This window comes from Erinaceus europaeus, chromosome 20, assembly GCF_950295315.1.
Source record: "Erinaceus europaeus chromosome 20, mEriEur2.1, whole genome shotgun sequence".
NCBI lineage: Eukaryota > Metazoa > Chordata > Mammalia > Eulipotyphla > Erinaceidae > Erinaceus > Erinaceus europaeus.
This window is the reverse complement of record NC_080181.1, coordinates 5,932,622-5,950,734: the sequence shown is the minus strand read 5'-3', so window position 1 is coordinate 5,950,734 and position 18,113 is coordinate 5,932,622. Positions and strand designations below refer to the sequence as shown.

Sequence of the window (18,113 nt, the reverse complement as noted above, 5' to 3'; positions counted from 1 at the left end):
GCAAGTCTTTTGTAATAACCATTATGCTACCTCCCCAGCCCAAAACTGGATACATTTTACAATGAAGTAAGACTCTGACAAGAAGGAGCCAGGTGGTGGCACACCTGGTTGAGTATACATGTTACCATGCACAAGGACCTGGGTTCAAGACCCCAGTACCCACTTGCAGGGGGGAGGTTTCACAACTGGTGAAGCAGTGCTACAGGCATCTCTCTCTTTTCCCCTTTCTTCTTTCCTCCTCCCCAATTCTGTCTCCCCCTTCCAAGTAGATTTCTCTGTTTCTATCCAATAAATAAGTAGTACATAAAACATTTTTGAATGACTTTGAAAATAAGTGGCCCAAGGACTGAGCAAATTAGTACTGAATTTTAAAGCACACACATTGTCAGAGTCAAGGATGTGGATTTTAACATCTAGGTGAATGTGTCTAACACAGGGAGGAGATGGTGTGCAGATAGCATGGGTAGTTTGGGGCAGGAAGGTGTGAAGCGCGACAGAGGAGCCGGTGATGAGCAGATGATGAGTGGAGGGGTGTTACAGTGGAGGGGTGTTAAGTAGGAAAACCAAAGAGAAGGCAATGAGGAAGGAAAAGGATTACCATGGCAAAATGCAGAGTCACTTTGGAAAGTAGTCTAGGTTTGTCATATAGGAAGTAAGGAACAGGGAGTAGAGCAGTTGCTGGAGAAAACTTCATCCAGAAGCCCAGGCTGAGAGGTGAGAATCTGCAGGAGGGCAGGTTCCTCCATCCGTCATGGAGTAGAGGCCAACAGAGCACCAAGGTCTAGCTGAAAGCCCAAACCAGACTGAACCTTTAAGCAAAAAAGGGGTACTTCACCTGTGGCTTGAGCCCTCTTGCCCATTTCATCCACTCTTCATTCCTTAAATAGACATTTACTGAATGTTTGAGATTCTCAGGCACTGTGCTAGGGATTAAGATGAACTCAGACACGATTCTGGTTTCAGTCCTAATGGGAGAGGCAGAAAAGGAACAGGCAAGGGGCCAGGTGATGGTGCACACACTACAGTGTGCAAGGAGTAGTGAAGTAAAGCTGCAAGTGTCTGTCTTTCACTCTCCTTCCCTAACTCCCCCCATCTCTCAATTTCTCTCTGTCTCTATCCAATAATAAATCAATGCATGTTAATAAAAGAAAAGGAACAGGCAGTCAACATGGAGAGTGGAGCACTAGCAATGCTCAGCAAAGGCACACAGAGCAGGAGACTTCACTCAGTTCCCCCAGGTTAGGGAAGGATTTCAGAGGTGCTGGAGCCCATGGGGCATATGCTTAGTGGGGTAAGGAGAAGGGTGGTATTCCCTCCAGGTATAAGGGAGATTCTACCCAACTAGCAAAACAATGCATTAAGTAAATGTCTTTTTAATAATTTGTTTGTTAGTTAATGCCACCAGGATTATCAATGGGCTTCCCAACTCCAAAAATTGGGAAGTGATGCTGTGTTATCTCTCCCTCTTTGCCTCTATTCGAAATCAAAAAGGGAAACCGTCTTCAGGAAGAAGTAGAATCACATACACATGAGGCCTTTGATGCACACAGAAAGAAAAAAGTGTCTGCTCTAACTGTTCCATAGGATTAATATGAAGACAAAGTATTGGCCATCCTATAAATGGTGAGTGTTTTTATCCTGTATTTTGAATGGCTTAGGAAACTAACTGAACAACTAGTTACCATTATAATAGTAGCTGGGGTATCAATAGTTGAGAAATTTAAAAGGACTAGATAAAAGGTTACTGGGCTTAGTGAACACTCCACTTTATCAAAAACATGAAAGCACTCTTCAATGATATTACAAAGTTTGAAGGAAGCTCGTGTATGCACATCAGAGATTCTCAAACAAGCAGTCAGTCTAAGTCTGACATATCCTCCAGGTCTTATAGGGATGCCACCAGCTTCCTCGTGTAACTCAAATCCACAGCACAGGCACAATGGCCAGGAGAGAAAGGTTCTGGTATGTCTGAACTGAGGTATAGGATAAGCACTCTCACATCCATGTAGGCCCCTGGTTTGAACTTTCTACAGAAGCAAGGCTGCAGACTTCTGTCAAGTGTGTGTGAGATCCCTTTATTCACCTTATGGAGTGTCTAGTTACCTAGCTGGGAAATTATTGTTGTCAAGAAATCTCATAAAATGCTCAAAGTAGTCAAAGATATGGATATAATATGGAATGCAAATAACTAAAAATAAGTCTGTAGTATTTCAATCAAAATGTCCCCTAAATGAATAGTTCCAAATTACTCCTACGATTTTTGAATACAGCCCTAGGGGAGTAAAACAAGTAAAAATTCAACAATGAATATAATTTGTCTAGTAAATAACTGAACTTAGTGAGAATGATCCTTTACTATTTAGTTTCCATTTAGCATTTATTTACTCATTCACTAGATAATTCAGTACTCACTTTTACATGCCTACTAAGCTGAGGTGGTAACCATAGATGAAAATCTCATGGAAAAGAGAAATTTTTTCATGCTTAAGGATGGTGGAATGGTGTCGGGCTAGCGTTGCGGGAGAGAGAGATAACCCAGGAACCGAGTTCATGGCGGTAGCACTACAAATCTTTATTCATGTGGGCGCACCAGAGTCGGGCAAGTAGGCATCTGGTTAAAACCACGTGGAGCCAAAAACCCGCAATGGCCTGCATCTGCCTCCCCCTGCACACCCGCCCCTTTTCCCTCCCCAAGACCTAGAAGAGCCAAGCTTGCCTCTGAAGTGGCTTCACAGTCCATACATAGTTAGAAGAGGGGCAGAGAAAAATGGGAGGGGCTGGAAAGGTTGGACCTCCCTAGCAACTATTGCTAGGGATTCAACTGGTGGGAATCTGTAATACCCTGTGGGATACAGTGTGGAGCAGGCTTAACTTAATGTCGGCAGCTCCGGGATGCATTCTGTGAGGCAGGGAAAACTCACATGGCTGCCAACCTTGTGAGATTTATGCGTTCCCCTACTTTGCCCAATCCCTCTGGTGAGGGAGAGACTTAACAGGAGAACTCATCTCATAGGTTAAGCTCTGCCAAGCTTCACCACTTCCCTGCAGCTTCCCTGCAGAATGGAGGCTTTAGTGTAGGCAGGATGAAATTAATGGAACCATCCTAGTGTCACATGACATTTTCTCTATTTAAAATTTTTTTTTAAACCTCATCATTTCTTTTACTTATCTATTATTGGATAAAGACAGACAGAAATTGAGAGGGGAGGTGGAGATAGAGATGGAGAGAGACAAACACCTACAGCCCTGCTTCACCACTTGTGAAGCTTTCTCCCTGCAGGTGGGAACCAAGGGCTTGAACCTGTGCACTGTGATGTGTGCTCTTAACCAAGGAGCGCCACCGCCTGGCAGACATTTTGTCTATTTTAGGGTGGGGTGTGTGTATCATCTGTATCATCTTTGAACATAGGCACAGATGAAGACTATCAGAAGGTGGACTTAAGTCACACAGATCTACTTTCAGTAAGTAACTTCGGAATTATTTGAGTCCTTTCACAGAACACCAGCATCAAGCAACCAAGAAAGTCATGGAATTTTTTTGAAATAGTCAAAATAGTCAGTTGACACAGCCACACATGAGAACCCTCTGAAGCATGTTGTTTATTCCAAGCAGGCATTGCTAAGACTTGGTTAAGACTCAATCACCAACTTTTTTGTTTTACATTTTTATGTTTTCTTTCACAGTAACAAATAAATCACAGAAACACTAGCCCAGATGCTATGTGAGTTCTACTATGAATACATGACTGGAAACTTTTGATTCAACTCCACGTGAGTCTTTGAGGCTTGCTGCTTAAGCAAAACTTAATTAAAAGTTCTTGCGATATTAAAGGTTGAAATTAACAGAGTCATTGTAAGCAGCCAGTCTTCAATTTCTGTCAACATCCTGGAAGTTTTAATGAGACACAGAGCTTTTAGGTCAAGAGCTCTGGACTCACTCCAGGAGAAACTGTTTTTTTCCCTCACATCCATCCCTGTAGGCCTGAAGGTGATTTCTTTGTACTTTATTTCTTCATCCAGAAAGTCAGATGCTGGATCGAGGCTTTGAGATTTACTCTACTTAACAGTCACTGACCCTCCAAAATTGGGGGATTTACCAAAGATGGAGGAGGGGACCAAGTGGAAGTGATGAGGTGAGAATGTTAGGTTTGGTAATCCAAGAAATTCACCAAGAGAACAGGGTGATGTAAAGACACAGAGCTTTACTTACTAGCCCTGGATAGGGGCTAGGGCCTAAGGCGAAGACCCCACAGCTGTATTGAGTGCTCAACCCCCTATGTAAATCTTACTAGGGTTTATATACAATTCAGAATACATGGCTTACGTGATAAAGCACATGACAGTGTTACAATTATGGTTATCTATTGCATATGTATGGGGGAAGTGAGGGTCCTTTTTACAGCCCTGTGGTTATCTTCTTTTCCTGCCTCCAGAGGTGTCTTCCTTTGTTATGATCCCTCACAGTGCCTCCGGCTGGAGATGTCTTCTTTTGTTATGACCTCTCACCTCACCTCAGGGGTCTGCATCTGCAGTTGGCCTTCAGGTTGCTGGAGTCCAGGCCTACCTATCTTTTAATTACCAATTTACATTTATTAACTCTAGCTCAATTTCAACAAGATGACCAGTTCCCACTTCCTACATCTATTAGAGACATCTGCCTCCCTCTAGCATTGGAGGACATTGGTCTTCCAACAGAAATTTTCTTTAAGTAATGAATATATAACTTTACCAAAAAATTGAGCATTTCTAAACTGTAGTATATATTGCTTTGTCAGAATGAACATTTTATGAGAGTCTTGAAGAGTGATACCTTATGCAACTTCTTGCTTAATCCCTAGGGTCACAGTGCTGTTCCCTTGAGTTAATCTCAAAACTTCATTTCCCAGGTCCCATAAACCTAAGGGTCAACCTCATCATATGGACCAAGTTATCTAATAGTCAGGGAGTCTGCTACTATTTGACTTTGAAAGCAATCTGTTTTCAACCTATAAGAAAGAGAGTATCTGTTGATATTTTCATTGCCTGAGCTGGAGTCACAAATAATGCTCATATTTTCAGTTCTCTGTCCCACACTCTGATGTCTATGAGAAGGAGAGGGTTTTATTTTCACAAGAGCTCTAATTTCCCCTTACCCACTGAACTCAAATATTGTTCCACTAAGATGAGGAAGTTGTGGCTAACTGATTAGAGAGGAAACATGCTCTTTCAAGTCAAGCCAACATACATTGAAGAAACACTTATGCACAAAGATGTTGTCCTTAACGTGAAAAGGAAACTAGAAATGATAAGATGAGAAAAGTCCTGAGAAAACTAATATGACACCATGGGGAAAGTGTGCACCACTGTAAGGGACTGCAGTGGAGAACGTAAGCACACTTCAACACTTTAAGCTTTGTTTAAACTGTCTCTAGAAAGAAGGGGAACAAATAAAAAAGCTACAAATTTAACTAGTTTTACTCACCAAGTATGGAAAGGGTGTCACTGGTGTCACCCAAGTCATTTGGATATAGAACATGGACACAGGAATATATATGTTTCACTTCATAGCCACCTGTCCATTTTACTATGTGTATACAAGTAAAATTCTACTAAGCTGTGATTTGACACATGATCATTATAATGATGCAAAGATTCAAAAGTAAATTAAAAGACAAGTATAAAGCAATACTACAGATGGCACTAAGAATGGGGAAAAATAGGATGAAGGTAAGTGGATTAATGAACACAGTCTCAGTAAAATTAGGGTCAAACCACATTCAGGGTCTCTGGAACAAATTATCTGTGCACCTTTATATAAACTTATGTTGATACCGTTTTAATATTTCACCAGATGTCTGTTAATTAATTTTCCCACACTGAAGATGCTATAGTAAGATTTATTTTTAGTGAACAAATAGGACATGCATGACCAAATACATATAAAGAATAAACAATCACTGCCTAGCCCCAAGGAGCAGTAAATAACAAACCATTTATTATTCTCTCACACTGAGAGATGTGATGATTAAAAATCAGGTCTCATCAGAGGACTCTGGACTCCAATTCCATCAGGACCTGGAGAGAGAAGAGGAAGGACACTCGGAAGTAGTAGGTGTGACTCAGAAAGAAAAGGAAGGACCATAGGAAAAAAAGGACAAAATATGTAAATATAAGTAGTTATAGGAAACTACAGCAGTTTCCAATGGAGGGATTGGGACACAGAACTCTGGTGGTGGGAATGATTTGGAATTATACCCCTGTTATCTTATAATTTGGTAAGTCGATCTTAAATCACTAAAAAAAATCAAGTCTAGAGCTGTTCATGGTCTTTTGTCTGTCAGCGCCAGGTACATTCTAACAGATCTCAGAGAAAGGGTACTGTTGACAGCACAGCCTACCAGTAGCCTAAGGTCTTCTCAGTCAAGGCTCTCCAATCCTGGTCCTAAATGGAGAGAAAGGAGACCTGGTGCTCTGCACATAAACACCAGCAGCTGAGCAAAGGCAGAAGGAACCCTGTCAGTGCTGGGAGGGCCAGCCTAAAGTGTTCACCTGCGGGGTTGAACTTTGGTCAGCACAGATGCTGACTGTACAACATCTGCCCTCTGCCCTGGGAGCCAGGTGTATGCAGGCCTCTAGGACCAGCAGAATCAAGCAGCAAAGCCCATTTGCTAGAATGATCATGGAGCACTCCATGATCTGTGTATGGAATAGGTTTTTCTCAAACCGGATAGAAGTGGTGAAAACAACTGCCCCACGGAATGGATCTTCTATCTGCATGTCCTGTTTGATGTTAATCATAAGATTGCAACACCAAGAAAATCCAAAGAATCTGGTTGGAGTCACCACTTCTTATGATTGCTCACTATTGCTAATCAGGAGAATGTTATGAAATGTGAGTCAGATAGCCCTTGGCTCCACGGCAGTCAAAGACTTCCATATAAAAGAGCTTCCAAGTTCAGCTATCAGCACTGCAGGTAGGTAGGGAGCTATTCTGTTCCTTCAAGAGAGAAGATAGAGGCAAGCATGCTCAGCCTTCCTGTGCTGCTACTGCTCTGGGCCGTGGGTGCCCACAGCTTCCCAGCAACTTCCTCAGATACCCAAGAGCAAGATGCGCAGCTGGTGCAGGTAAATGTTGGTTGATACATGGCAGAAATGCAAGAGCCTCTGTACTGTTCCACATGCACCAGAGTCAAAGGTGTACAATAGAGTCTCAGGGTGCATTTCCTACAAAAAGACCTGTTTGTTGTTTTTGACTTTTTTTTGTCAGAAAAGATATTCTTGCCTAAACTTTGGCAAAGGTTTCCAGTGGAGAGTGAAAGAGAACTCAGGGAACAGTTAGCAAGCATGGCTCCCCAAGTCAAATTCTGACTTCATGGTAGCTAATACTACTTTATTTAAGAAACTAGGGGTCATGAAACTACACACTAACCTTAAAAGCAGCTCTCCATTTCACTCAAAATTTAAACTGTCAATTTTCAGGAGAAAATGAAAAAGCTTTTTCATTCACTATTCTAAATTTTGTCTTTCAACAGAAATATCTGGAAAGTTACTACGACCTAAAGAATGACGTGACGAAAATCCAAAAGCAGAAAAGCAGTAGCCCAGAGGTTGAAAAGCTAAAGCAAATGCAGAAATTTTTCGGGCTGAAGGTGACTGGGAAGCCAGATGCTCAAACACTGAACGTGATGAAGCAGCCCAGATGTGGGGTGCCTGATGTGGCCCCGTTTGAAATTACCCCAGGGAACCCTCATTGGGAAAATACACACCTGACCTACAGGTAACCAGAGACTACCAGCTGAGGACCTATTTCTCATCAGAACTGTAAGAAATGAAGTTCAGTGTACCACTGTTTTGTATTTTAAGGATTGAAAATTACACGCCTGATTTGCCCAGAGCAGAGGTGGATCATGCCATTGAAAAGGCCTTTCAACTCTGGAGTAACGCCTCACCCCTGACCTTCACTAAGGTTGAGCAGGGTCAAGCAGACATTTTGTTCTCTTTTGTTTGGGGAGGTAAGCACTTCTTATCACACAGAAGTATTCTCATTTTAATTTCACCTTGCTCTAAAATCTCTTCAGCTTTTCTTTAAAAAGGAATGTTCCTTTTCTAGACTTAAAGGGACTTATATCACTTTGGATGAAAGTCTGTTGGCATGTTAGCAAAACTAAAACTTGCTTTCCTGGGTTCAACTAAGAAAGAACTGATGGATCTGTTTCCTGCAGATCATCACGACAACAATCCCTTTGATGGACCTGATGGATATCTTGCTCATGCTTTTCAGCCAGGCCCAGGGATTGGAGGGGATATTCATTTTGATGAAGATGAAAGGTGGACCAACAATATCAAAAGTAAGTCAACAATAAACTACCTCCCTCAAGTCTTTCCAACTCTTCCTCTTCATCATTCACAATAGTACTGGTTGATTTAATTGAAAAAAAAATGCACCAATAGAAACATGCATTTTATACTATCAGCAAGAAAACTAATGCTACATTTTAAAAGTGTAAAGGAAAAATATTTTCATTTGTAGCAACATATGTATGGCTATGCATAGTCCACTCTTTATTTTCTGTTAAGACTATATTGACCATATTAATGTTTTATTTGTGATCCTCTACACAAAATCATTTTACTGGAAGGATGTACCAAAGCTTAACATGGGTGGCATGACTATGGACAGTAAGGGAAGGGAGGAGGCAGTATGTGTTTCACAAAGATTCCAGCACTGGGCTGGCTGAACAGCTCAGTTGGACAGTGTGGTGCTTCACCACATGTGCAACCCAGGCTTGAGCCTGGCTTCCACTGCACTGAAGGAAGCTTTGGTGGAACTCCATGATTTTTTTGTCTCCAGTCACTAGGGCTCATAGCGCCAGCACTATGAATCCACTGCTCCCCCCTCCCTTTTTCTCATTTGATGAGACAGAAAGAAACTGAGAGGTGAGGGAGAGGTAGAGAAGGAGAGAGAAAGCTACACACCTGAAGACCTGCTTTACCATTTATGAAGCTTCCCCTCTCCAGGTGGGGAGTGTGGGCTCAAACCCAGGTCCTTGTACATATCTTTTCACAAAGTACTATGTATGCCACCGCCAGGCCCCACTAAATAAAGCATTTTGTACTGATAAATTTCTATTGCTCCTATGTGAAATAATATGTGCCACTGAGAAATCTGATTTTGATGTGCACTAGACTTGACGGTCAGTTGTGTTTTCCTGAGTTGCAGCAATGCAACACCTGAGTTTAGGCTATACTTTCTCTCTCCACTATTGATAAACAATGCTGAAATTAAATACCTTCAGAAAGAACATGCTTTAATGTATTCCAAAATTCTGATACAATAGGAGCATACAGAGTCATAGGTTAGTTAATTAAGTCAATTAATTGGGCATTTTCTTCACTTTCTAGAATATAACTTGTTTCATGTTGCTGCTCATGAATTGGGTCATTCCCTTGGTCTCTCTCATTCTTCTGATATCGGGGCTTTGATGTATCCCAGCTACGTCACCAGTGAAGACATTCTGCTCGCTCAGGACGACATCAATGGCATCCAGGCCTTGTATGGTGGGTATGAAGAGATGTTTCATGGCTATGGGGCCCTAAAACAGCCATCAGCTGTGTTCTTTCAGAAGCTGCTTTCCCTTGTTTATGTTGATTTGCAATACCAGGCAGAGCAAATTCCAGCTTTCTCACTTTCTTTTTAGGACCATCGAATAATCCCATCCAGCCAACTGGCCCAATAACCCCACAAGCATGTGATAGTACATTGACCTTTGATGCTGTAACTACAATTCGTGGAGAGGTGATGTTCTTCAAAGACAGGTAAGATATCCATGCCTCAGGCTTCACATTTGTAATAATAACAATACTACTATGAATCTCAGAGACCACCGCCGAGTTTTATACATATCTGTCATATATCATTTACAGACATAAGTCTATGGTAGCAATTGCTTGCATTTGTACAACATAATGAACTTATAATAACTTACATGTGTTCTGCCCTTTGATCCTTAGAAATATCATTGGAGAATCAAATCAGTAAATACAGTCTCATTTTACAGATCAGTAAAGCAAGGCAGGACGAGAGGCAGACTTCACTGGTGACAGAGTAAGAGTAGGTCCACAACCTCCTGGGGGTGCTGTCTCTCCTTATCACTCTTTATGATACTATGTTAGCATTGAGTTAGGAGAACTCTGACTTTATCATGGCATCGGCATGCTGAGGAAGAGGAGCAGCTATTGTAAAATTATCAGTTGTTTCACTCTGGAAGACAGCCTTCCAATACCACTGATCACACCAGCTCAACCCGGAGACCTGGAGGAGGAAGGAGCCATTCACCGCTGGGAGAAGCCCCAAGGGCAGTCACCATGTGCTTCCCTCCTCTGGCAGAACACTATCTACAGCTTGCAGTCTCAAAACAAAAAAAGCTAGGGTGCCTTCACACACAAGGCAAAAATAATCTTGCAGTCTTTTTCTGAAGGAAGCAGTTTTCATAATGATCTAGAAAGAACTAGGGCAAAAACGGACTCACACAAAGGTGTGTGTGCATGTGTGTGTGCATGCGTGTGTGCGTGTGTGTGTGCATGTGTGTGTGCGTGTGTGCATGTGTGTGTGTGTGTGTGTGATGGGTGAGGGAAGACACTGAGGTGAGGTATGACAGGCTTCCTTCTCAGCCCCACTGAAGCTGGTGCTGTTTTACTCCGTACAGGTCATGTGCACTAGCAGGCTACCACTGCTCTGTGTCCTCTGCTGTACTCTTTTTCAGTATAAAAATAAGGCTGACTGTAAACTATAGAGGGTGTGGTTCAATGCTGGGAAGTACTCAGAAAACCTGAGCTTTAAAGGGAAACTCTTTATGTAGCAGAGCACACCTTTCAAAGTAAGTATCTGAGGGTATGCCCCAAGGACCTGGCCCAATTCTAGGATTTCAGGAACTGAAAGGACTCTGAGATCACTGAAATATCACCAGGATACAATTCTTCTTCTAGCGTTTGCCCTTCTTCCGTAGCCAGTCAACAGCGTCAGGTTGGGCCTGATGTAAAGTTTCGAGACCTCCTTTGAATCTGGAGAGGTGGCAGTCATTGACTATGTGGGTCATAGTCTGTCTGTAGCCGCAGGGGCAGTTCGGGTCGTCTCTGGCTCCCCAGCGATGGAACATAGCGGCGCACCGGCCATGGCCTGTTCGATAGCGATGGAGGAGGGCCCAATCATAACGTGCTAGGTCAAAGCCGGGTTGACGTTTGCAGGGGTCTGTGATGAGGTGTTTGTTCTTTACCTCAGCTGACTTCCAACTCTGTTTCCAAGAGTCTGGAACAGAGAAGTTCAGTGTAGGCGTAGGGGACCAGATTGGATGACGAGATGTCAAGCGTTGAACAGGGTGGGCGAAGATATCCGCGTATATTGGCAGGTAGACGTGGGAAATGAACTTAGATGATGCCGCATCCCGACGAATATCTGGCGGGGCGATGTTGCTAAGAACTGGCAGCCATGGAACCGGGGTGGAACGGATGGTTCCAGAAATTATCCTCATGGAGGAATATAATTTGGAATCGACCAAGTGGACATGGGGGCTACGGAACCATACTGGGGCACAGTATTCTGCAGTGGAATAGCATAATGCCAGAGATGATGATCGTAGTGTGGAAGCTCTCACGCCCCATGAGGAGCTGGCCAGTCTTGCAATGATGTTATTCCTCGCGCCCACCTTTGCTGCAGTTTTTATGAGATGTTCGTGAAATGACAGAGTGCGATCGAGAGTAACGCCAAGATAGACTGGCTGGGTTTCATGCCGGATTCTCGTATCGCCAAGCTGCACATTAAGCTCACGCGAGGCCGAGGCATGGTGTAGATGGAAAACAGATGATACCGTTTTTGCAGTGCTAGGGATTAGTCGCCATTTTTTACAGTAATCAGGTATCAGAGACATGTCTTTCGTGAGTGTTTCCTCAAGGATGTCGAACTTGGATGCCTGAGTTGCACAGCAGATGTCATCGGCATAGATGAACTTCCTTGAAGAAGTTTCTGGGAGGTCACTGATGTAAATATTAAATAGCGTAGGAGCCAGAACAGAGCCCTGGGGGAGGCCACTTGAGACAAGTCTCTATCTGCTAGACTTGTCACCCAGATGTACCCGGAATCTTCTGTTTTGGAGAAGAAACGATATAGTGTTGGCCACCCATGGAGGCAGGCATCTTAAGATCTTGACTAGGAGACCACGGTGCCAGACCGTGTCATAGGCTGCTGTGAGATCAACAAAGACAGCACCCGTCTTTAAATTCTTCTGGAATCCATTTTCAATGTAAGTTGAGAGGGCCAGGACTTGTTCGCAGGTAGATCTTCCTGGGCGGAAACCAGCTTGGGCGGGTGATAGGAATTTCTCTGTAAGATGAGAAATACGTGACAGAAGCAGCCTCTCAAGGAGTTTGTAACACACAGAGAGGAGAGAAATTGGTCTATAGCTGGCGGCCAGTGTTGGGTCTTTCTTTGGTTTCAAAACCGCTATTATCTTCGCACGACGCCAAACTTTGGGCATAGACTCAGATTCCAAGATGTGGGACAGGAATGAAGCGAGCCACTTCTTTGCCGCAGGACCCAGGTTAAGAAAGAGTTCTGGGGTGATGTTATCATAGCCAGCAGCTGTTCCCGGTTTATCAGAGTAACTGAGTATAGTAAGAGTAACTGGCTTGCCCAAGATTTCACAGACAGACTGAAAGAGGGTGACAGGTGTGTAATGCCCAAGGGTCGTGGTCTTCTCTGGGACCTGGACCCTAGAAAACTCTGTTATGAGTTCACATGTGCCTGTTACGAGGGGCCACAGAATCCACTATGCTGACCACCAAGTACAAGACAGTTTCTGAATGGGAAGTGAGCCTTTGCTTAGTCTCAGCTGTGTGCCCTTACACACCATGCCATCCCTCTCCCTCCTTAGTTTCCTCTGAGAGAAAAGGGCAACATTCTCTCTCCCCAAGCTTTTCTGTGAGGTCAGGCTGCTGTGTAAAGGCTTATGGTAGCTCTGAGCACTAAGGACTGCGTTTGCATTTTTACCTCAAACAGTGCTGGGCTGCAGCCTCCTTTAAATGGCTCATCAGACCTGCCTGTTCAATTCTGAGAATTTTGTAGTGTAGATGTTAAAAACAACTATTATTAAAGCTTAATTATATAAGTTTACAATCATATGAGAGCCAGAGGCAATAAAAATAATCAAACTCTACCCTTTACAACAATTTTGCTACATTTAATTGTTTATATCCTGAGGTTATTTATGCTGAGTGTGTTTGCACAGTGGAAATACCACACTGGACACCATGGTGCTGCTACTATGAACCTCCTGAACTCCGCCACGCAGACAGCCTTTTTTTTTTTTTAAATTTATTTTTTATTTAAGAAAGGATAAATTAACAAAACCATAGGGTAGGAGGGGTACAACTCCCCACAATTCCCACCACCCAATCTCCATATCCCATCCTTTTAACCACACAGAGAGCAAATGCAAGACTCCTCCCACCCCAAATCAACAAGTCAGATGCTAAATATTTACTAGCACACCACTACTGCCAGCAGTAAGAAGCCAGTGATTGCTAATCCTTTGACCAAAGCCTTTTCTTTTCCAAATCAGATTCTACTTGCGTATAAATCCCTTCTACCCAGAAGTGGAGCTCAATTTCATTTCTGTTTTCTGGCCAAACCTCCCAAGTGGACTTCAAGCTGCTTATGAAGTGTCAGAAAGAGATGAAATACACTTTTTCAAAGGTAATATTTCCCATTATTTTTCAGTCTTGATAAATCAGTTTTTTCAGGGCCAGATGGTGGTACACTTGGTTAAGTGCACATATTACCTGGGTTTGAGCAAGGGGAGAGCTTTACAAGCAGTGAAGCAGTGTTGCCCCACTCCCCTTACCCTTTCATTTTTCTGTTCTAGCAAATAAAATAAATAGTTTATCTTTAATTATTTAAAAAAGAAATTATTTTCCCTTCTGTGTTGAGTCTGAGATAAGACAATGCTACTTTTTTCCCACGGACTTTTGAAAAATCTGTCTTTCCAAATTAATTAGAATACAATTCATTAGGAGTAGTATAGTGCATTTTTGAGTCATTTTAAATAAAGAGCATGATTAAAAATAGACATGTTCTGGGGGGCAGGTGATACCGCAGCAGTTTAAGTGCATATGACACAAAGTGCAAGAACCGGTGTAAGGATCCCAGTTTGAGCCTCCACCTTCCTACCTGCGGGGGGGGGGGGGGGGGGGGGTCACTTCACAAGTGGTGAAGCTGGTCTGCAGGTGTCTTATCTTTTTCTCTTCCTCCTCTCTCTATTTCTCACTGTCCTATCCAATAATAACAACAACAATGACAACAACAATAAAAACAAGGGCAACAACAAAAGGGGGAAAATAGCCTCAAGAAGCGGTGGATTTGCAGTGCAGACACTGAGCCCCAGCCATAACCCTGGAGGTAAAAAAGAAAGAAAGACATGGTCTGACCTGTTTAAGAACCTAGATTCTTAAACTGTTTTCTGTGTAAATTCTTAATGTATTCTAATACTCTCTTCACATTTCTCAGGAGTAAAACTGAGAAATACCAGAGTAAATGGAGCAGAGACATTTGAATTGCATGCCTCCCTAGAGCTTATTTTAATACAAATGACCAGAGAGGCCTGAGAGGAAGAGGCCTGCTGGGACAGTTGGCCAGGGATGAGGGAACTACAGTCTAGCTATAAGAGAGGTCAAAGACCAGCAGGGAGTCAGTTAAAATATAGAACCTCACACACAGAACTCCATCAAAGTCCATCCCTTTCATTAGGTACCACTCCATACCTTGAATTTCAAGACTCCCTGGTTATTTGTATATAAATGAAAATATGAGAGGTTCTGAACTACTATGCGTTGAACAGAATAGATTTTTTTTTCAGAAGAAAGCTTAAACTAGTGGTTAGTTCCTGATTCTGAAGACACTGTATCAAGCCCTGTTCATTCTGTAATTGGTGTAGTACTGACAGTTGGCTCCAGACATGCACTGCAGACAAAGAAATGAATATAGTCCGAATTGGAAAATTCTCTGAAATGGGTTTTTTAGCCCATTAGATTATAAAATATTATGTAGAATTCAAAATATACAGTTTCAACTTGTTTGTTCAGGAGATATAACTAAATATGCTAATACAAACAGAACAATTCTGGCTTCAAGGCATAAACCAGCTTTTTTTCCCTTTTGTTGTTGTTGTTTTGTTATTGTTATTCCTGTGGTTGTGGTTGCTGTTGTTCTGAGTAAAACAGAAAGAAACTAAGAGAAAAGGGGAAGATAGAGAGGGAGAGAGACCTGTTTCACCACTTGTGAAGCAACCCTCCTTGCAGGCGGGGAGCCCGGGGCTTCAACCAGGATCCTTATGCCGGCTCTTGCACTTTGTGCCATGTGCACTTAACTGGGTGCGCTACTGCCTGGCCCCCAATAAACCAGTTTTATGTGATCTGGGGTTAAAAATAATAATACAGAATTAGGACTCAGATGATACATATTTGGGTCTGCATACTAGTCAGATAAATTTTTTTTCACCCAGAGGTGCAAATCATTATAGATTTTGAGTTGTCATTGACACCATGGCAACTCTGAATTGTCTTTAGGACGCCACTAGTGAGAACTTCCACAGCCAATGGCAAACAGGAGAAGTGTATCTTTGTATCTCTGAGGTGGTGTGACATATTCCCTCCTTACTAGAAACCTGGCTTTAGAAAGATGATTCAACCCCATATGCCAGTCATTCTCCAAACTAGCTGCAGATTAGAATCATCTAGGAAACTAAAATATACTGTTTTAATCGGTCTAGGCTAGGACACAAGCATCAAAACTGTCAAAGTGCAGTCAGGACACTTCTCTAGCACATGACACTATGCACTGATTGAAAACCTCTTGCAACCACCCTGGGTTAACTTTTTTCATCCCTGCTTCTTGACTGACAGGCAGCACATACTGGACTGCACAGGGGCAAAATGTGCTACAAGGATACCCCAAGGACATCTACAGATCCTTTGGCTTCCCAAGAACTGTGAAGCATATCGATGCTGCTGTTTCTGAGGAAGAAAGTGGGAAAACATACTTCTTTGTTGCTAACAAGTACTGGAGGTAAAGAAGGAGGGCAGATAATGTATATGGTTCTACATGGAGCGAACACTCCAGGTTGAACTGTTTCAGAGTGCGTCTCACATTGCTTGACCAGCTAGCTGCCTTCTTTTGGTAAATCGCTGTAGCGAAACAAGCATCCAGGTCTATGAATTGACAGTTAACTATGCAAAACCTGTACTGGGGACCCAGGGAGGACATGAGATGAGTTATAAAAAAATGTAAAAAGAGAACACTAGGGGCCCACAGCAGGCTAAGTGCACAGGGCAGGAAGCCCAAGGGCTGGTATAAGGATCCAGCTCCCCACCTGCAGGGGGTCACTTCACAAGCAGTGAAGCAGGTCTGCAGTTGTCTATCTTTCTCCCCCCCTCTCTGTCTTCCCTCCTCTCTCAAATTCTTTCTGTCCTATCCATCAATGACAGCAATGACAACAATAACAACAACAATAATAATAAACAATAAGGGGGGGGGAACAGTCTCCAGGAGCAGTGAATTTGTAGTGCAGGCACCGAGCCCCAGCAATAACCCTGGAGGCAAAAAAGGAAAAGAGAGAGAGAGAGAGAAAGAAAGAGAGAGAGAACACTAATATTCATAAAGCTACGTCAGCTAATAGAAGTTCATCACATTGACCATAATAAAGCAGGGTGTATGGCAGCTAGGGGAGAATTAAATCACATTACATTACATGGTGGAATTCTTACTACTCTTCTTTTTTTTTTTTATTATTAGGGGGTTAAGTAATGATCAACAAGATTGTGGGATAAGAAGAGTACAGTTCCACTCAACAACCCACCCTGTGATGACTAGAAAAGCCTACATATTTAACAAAGGTTCTGATACTTTTTTTTAAATCAGGTATGATGAATACAAACGATCCATGGATGCAGGTTATCCCAAAATGATAGCACATGATTTCCCTGGAATTGGCAACAAAGTTGATGCTGTTTTTCAAAAGAATGGTAAGTGACTGTATAAGCATTTCCTCTATTTTGTTACTATAGCAAATTCACCACACTGTTATTTGTAATAGCAAATGTCAGAATGATTGGCTTGCACAAATAATTTGTTAAATTCTCAGGTGACCTAGAAATTGTTTGTATAAAGTATAAGTCTCTTTTGTTTTATTTCTAGGATTTTTCTATTTCTTTCATGGAACAAGACAATACGAATTTGACCCCAAATCTAAGAGAATCGTGACCCCCCTGAGAGCAAATAGTTGGTTCAACTGCTAAAAGATCAACTCTTACAAAGCACACAGAAATGTATATTCACAGAAAGCATTTTCCTGAAGAGCCACACATTTAAATAAAATACAGGGCTATTAGGTATATTCTTATTCCTCATTCTGCATGTAAATTTAAAATATAATGTGTCATGTATTATTATAATTTATTTCACAAATGATGGATAAGGAAATTCATGAGTTTAGCTACCAGATGTGATGGGTTACAGACATCCATTTAAGTCAGTTTTGCAAAGACAGAAGCTCTAAGGTGTAAGTCTTAAGAGTGGCCGTGCAGAGTGGTCTCAACAATAAACATTTCCTCTTAAACAGCTACAATTTCTCTTGAAGAAAACAAATATGTTTTGTGTTTGTAATAAAGCCATCCTTGTCTCTCATATTTTATAAAATTTCGTTGTTATTACAATATAGTTTATTTCCTTATTTTATAAAAGCAATAGTTATAGAAATATATTTTTGGGAGTTGGGCAATAGAGCAGGGGTTAAGCACACGTGGCACAAAGTGCAAGGACCAACTCAAGGATCCCGGTTCGAGCCCCTGGCTCCCCAACAGGGGAATCGTTTCACAAGCGATGAAGCAGGTCTGCAGGTGTCTCTCTCCCCCTCTCTGTCTTCCCCTCCTCTCTCCATTTCTCTCTGTCCTGTCCAACAACAACAATAGTAACTACAACAATAAAACAAGTGATGAAGTAGGTCTGCAGCTATCTTTCTTTCCCCTCCTTTCTCAATTTCTCTTTGTTTTATCCAACAACAACAAAAAAAGGAAAAAATGGCCCCAAG

General features: G+C 42.3%; 1 protein-coding gene across 1 annotated transcript; it reads left to right on the top strand.

Moving 5' to 3' along the window:
- Positions 1–6,933: 6,933 nt before the first annotated feature.
- LOC103111446 (interstitial collagenase-like) lies at positions 6,934–17,733 on the top strand. The gene is made up of 10 exons (XM_007520730.2): positions 6,934–7,104; positions 7,512–7,756; positions 7,843–7,991; positions 8,202–8,327; positions 9,382–9,537; positions 9,678–9,795; positions 13,593–13,726; positions 15,931–16,093; positions 16,946–17,049; positions 17,222–17,733. The coding sequence occupies exons 1-10, from the start codon at positions 7,003–7,005 to the stop codon at positions 17,320–17,322; spliced, it is 1,398 nt and encodes a 465-aa protein (XP_007520792.1). The 5' UTR covers positions 6,934–7,002; the 3' UTR covers positions 17,323–17,733.
- Positions 17,734–18,113: the final 380 nt, after the last annotated feature.

Bases quoted from the DNA above. Each gene is read 5' to 3' on its own strand.
- LOC103111446 (XM_007520730.2), top strand. From the start codon at position 7,003: ATGCTCAGCCTTCCTGTGCTGCTACTGCTCTGGGCCGTGGGTGCCCAC. The intron at 8,328-9,381 runs GTAAGTCAACAA...TTCACTTTCTAG, and splicing joins GTGGACCAACAATATCAAAA to AATATAACTTGTTTCATGTT. The intron at 9,796-13,592 runs GTAAGATATCCA...TTTCCAAATCAG, and splicing joins GTGATGTTCTTCAAAGACAG to ATTCTACTTGCGTATAAATC.